This window comes from Rhincodon typus, chromosome 8, assembly GCF_021869965.1.
Source record: "Rhincodon typus isolate 14 chromosome 8, sRhiTyp1.1, whole genome shotgun sequence".
NCBI lineage: Eukaryota > Metazoa > Chordata > Chondrichthyes > Orectolobiformes > Rhincodontidae > Rhincodon > Rhincodon typus.
In genome coordinates, this window is record NC_063339.1 from 78,826,524 (window position 1) to 78,828,542 (window position 2,019).

The 2,019-nt window shown below is 47.3% G+C and overlaps 1 protein-coding gene across 1 annotated transcript in view; it reads left to right on the top strand.

Annotated features, from left to right (window-relative positions):
* The window catches only part of heatr4 (HEAT repeat containing 4), a 57,645-nt gene that overhangs the window by 45,764 nt on the left and 9,862 nt on the right, over positions 1 to 2,019 (top strand). Inside the window, exon 13 of the mRNA XM_048599763.1 lies at positions 258 to 447. Coding sequence (XP_048455720.1) covers positions 258 to 447 — 190 coding nt within the window. The remainder of the gene's footprint in view (positions 1 to 257; positions 448 to 2,019) is intronic.

Below are 2,019 nucleotides of genomic sequence, written 5' to 3' on the forward strand. Positions count from 1 at the left end.
CCAGGGGTGATCCTCCAACGGGTTTGTAATTCCCAGGGGTGATCCTCTAATTAGTTTATAATTCCAGTTTATAATTTCAGTCAACTTGGTTTGTCATTTTTACATGTTACTCCCTGATAAACTGATGTGGCTTTCTATAGGAGTGCAGTGCTGACGATATTTGATGGGTGTAATGTTACTGTATTGAGACCAAAACTCTGATATTCTCTGTTTTCTTTTCCATGCCGATTCACCAAACCTAAACCCTGATGGAGAAGCTTTAGGAGCCATTGGTCATGTGACTGAGCAGCTGAAGGATTTGCTTCTCTGGGCACTCCATTACGAGCAAGAGCCTGGCATCCGAATGGAAGCCTGTAACAGTATTGTGTCCCTGAACCTGAACGATGCTAATGTGCAGAATGTTTTAAGAGAGCAGCTTCTGGTTGAGTCTGACCCACTTGTCCGCGAGTAAGTTAACGAACTGCGGCTGTTGGTGCAGTGAGAACTGCGCATAATCCTCCACCTAGTGGACAAGAAAAAGCTTGGTTTCTTTACAACTATGAGGGCCTGGGTTCTTTGTATGACCAGTTGTTCTCGAGCCTTTGTAATGAGTGCGCGGCTAACACTGAGTAGTCGCATATCCTGTGTTTGCTTCTTATGAGATTGTTACAATCAGGAGGAGGACGGAAACTTCTATCCCCTCCTATCTAGCATGTGCTAGATTTGAATCAATCACACAAAGGTGAATAATCAGATCTTTCTATTGTATGGCGGATCTTAGTCATTATGAGCGTTGTGCCTTGTAAAAGATTTGAGAACCGTGTTGTTTCTCAGATCTCATTTTTGTTTGGGGCAAAAATGTAATCATATGCAGCTTTCACGGACTAGAATTCTGACTCAGCATTGTCCTCAGCTTGTCCAGGGAATTTTACTCTGTATAGATACTTAGGAAAGACAGCAGGAAGTTAACACAAAAAAAGAAAAAGTGTGGGAAGCATATTGCTGTTCGACTGTACCAGATGGAGATTCCTACTGTCAGAACAAATGTTGCTTGATATGTCATTTACCTGCTGAAATATGTCACTTTGTTGGAAAAAGAAGACAAAGATTAAAACCGAGATAGTAGGAACTGCTGATGCTGGAGTCTGAGATAACAAGGTGTAGAGCTGGATGAACACAGCAGCCCAGGCAGCATCAGAGGAGCAGAAAAGCTGACGTTTCGGGTCTGGACCCTTGTTCAGAAATGGGGAGGGAAAGTGGACTCTGAAATAAATAGAGAGGTGGGATGAGGCAATGATAGAAGGTGGAGAGAGGAGCAGATAGGTGGAGAGGAGACAGGTCAAGGAGGTGGGGATGGAGCCAGTAAAGGTGAGTGTAGGTAGGGAGTTGAGATGGGGGTTGGTCAGTTGAGGGAAGACAGATCCTCCGTCACTTCCACCACCTGCAATCTGACCTCACTACCAAAGACATTTTTCCCTCCCCACCCTTATCTGCCTTCCGGAGAGACTACTCTCTCCCTGACTCCCTTGTCCGCTCCACACTCCCCACTAGCCCCACCACCCCTGGCACTTTTCCCTACAACCGCAGGAAGTGTTACACCTGCCCCTACATCTACCCCCTCGCCCCCATCCCAGGCCCCAAGAAAACCTTCCACATCAAACAGATGTTCACCTGCACATCCGCTAATGTGGTATATTGTATCCGCTGTTCTCAATGTGGCCTCCTCTACATCGGGGAAACCAAGCGGAGGCTTGGAGACCGCTTTGTGGAACACCTACACTCGGTTCGTGACAAATGACTGCACCTCCCAGTTGTGAACCATTTCAACTACCCTTCCCACTCCTTGGACGACATGTCCATCCTAGGCTTCCTCCAGTGCCACAACGATGCCACCCGAAGGCTGGAGGAACAGCACCTCATATTTCGCTTGGGAACCCTGCAGCCCAATGGTATCAATGTGGACTTTTCAAGCTTCAAAATCTCCCCACCCCCAACCTCATCCCAAAACCAGCCCAGCTCGTCCCTGCCTCCTTGACCTGC